This window comes from Haplochromis burtoni, unplaced genomic scaffold (genome assembly GCF_018398535.1).
Source record: "Haplochromis burtoni strain Fernald_Lab_line unplaced genomic scaffold, NCSU_Asbu1 Contig_588, whole genome shotgun sequence".
NCBI classification, from domain to species: domain Eukaryota; kingdom Metazoa; phylum Chordata; class Actinopteri; order Cichliformes; family Cichlidae; genus Haplochromis; species Haplochromis burtoni.
Window position 1 is genome coordinate 254,889 of NW_024582949.1, and position 1,240 is coordinate 256,128.

The window sequence follows — 1,240 nt, forward strand, 5'->3', positions numbered from 1 at the left end:
GGGAAGGAAAAACTCCCTTTTAACAGGAAGAAACCTCCGACAGAACCGGGCTCAGCTAAGACGACTGCTGACCCGTGAGTCTGGTCTTGCCATCTGACCTCATCAACCTGCACTGAATCTGCTGCACGCTTTTTTAATAACATGTACGGCGTGGAGCTGGGAGGAAGGCGTGAACTGATCCGATTCCGTTTGTTTAATTATTCACGACCTTAAAACTGAGATGTCGGCGTGTCTTTCTCTCAAACTCTCACCTCCTCGATGTCGACCGGTTTGGTGAAGGCTTTGAAGCGGCGGTCCAGAGACAGGCGCTCGGTGATGTTTCGCAGGAAGAGACGGAGTTCTCGCAGCACGTCCTCCTCCTGCTCCTCCAGGCGGAGGTGCTCTTGCTCTGACATTTTGCGAGGAGGCGGCGGTGGAGCTAGGGGGAGGACTTCCATTGCCTGAGATACTGAGAGATGAGGAGGAGGAAAGAGTGAGCGATCTATCACACTCTGGGCTTAACAACCGCAGCATGAAGGCGGAGTCACACACATGTTTTTCTCTTAGAGGGAGGGGCCTCGGCCGCCTGGTTCAGAATGAGATCCTGGAAGAAGCTGGTCCTCTCCTGCTGGGTGGGAACTCTGAGGACGTAGACCTCCCCGTAGTCCTCCCGAAACAGGCTCTGAATCTGGGAGCAGCACAGCATCGAAGATAAAAACCTGTAAAACCTCCACGCACAGGGACACAGCTGAGGGACAAAGGAAAGATAAAGCTTCAGTCCTCACCTCTGGGTCCAGCTGCTGGAAGGACACGCTGCAGGTGGCGAGGAGGAGGATGGGGGAGAAGGACGGGATGCTGCCCAGCAGGCTGAGGAAGGATGCCCTCAGTGCCGGCCCCGCAGTGTCCCACCACTGCTGGATGTGCGGTATGTAGAGGATGCTGGGAGACGTCCGCTTGGCCTCACAGAACACCTGATCAGGGGAAAGGTCAAAGTTCACATCCTGAGACTGTCCGGCACAGACAGGCTGCTTTAAATAATTAAAAACAGAGTCAGAAAGAACCACAGAGCCGCCTGTTAACACTTCTAAAACGATTAAATGAAGTTTTTATGAAGTGTGTTTGTGTTTGTGTGCACATGCGTGTCGACCTGTAGATGCACATGTCTGGAGGAGTCACCTGTGCACAGGCTTCCTCTGGCGAGGTGCTGCTGACACCAAACAGCACCGCTGAGTCCAGGCTGTGGACGGTGAAACGCTCCAAA

General features: G+C 54.0%; 1 protein-coding gene across 1 annotated transcript in view; it reads right to left on the reverse strand.

The window, feature by feature from the left end:
- Window positions 1-223: 223 nt before the first annotated feature.
- The window catches only part of LOC121812422 (ATPase family AAA domain-containing protein 2-like), a 2,964-nt gene continuing 1,947 nt past the window's right edge, over window positions 224-1,240 (reverse strand). The window contains exons 5-8 of the mRNA XM_042214566.1: window positions 1,156-1,233; window positions 765-950; window positions 532-667; window positions 224-448 (exon numbers count right to left, since the gene is read on the reverse strand). Coding sequence (XP_042070500.1) covers window positions 240-448; window positions 532-667; window positions 765-950; window positions 1,156-1,233 — 609 coding nt within the window. The 3' untranslated portion in view covers window positions 224-239. The remainder of the gene's footprint in view (window positions 449-531; window positions 668-764; window positions 951-1,155; window positions 1,234-1,240) is intronic.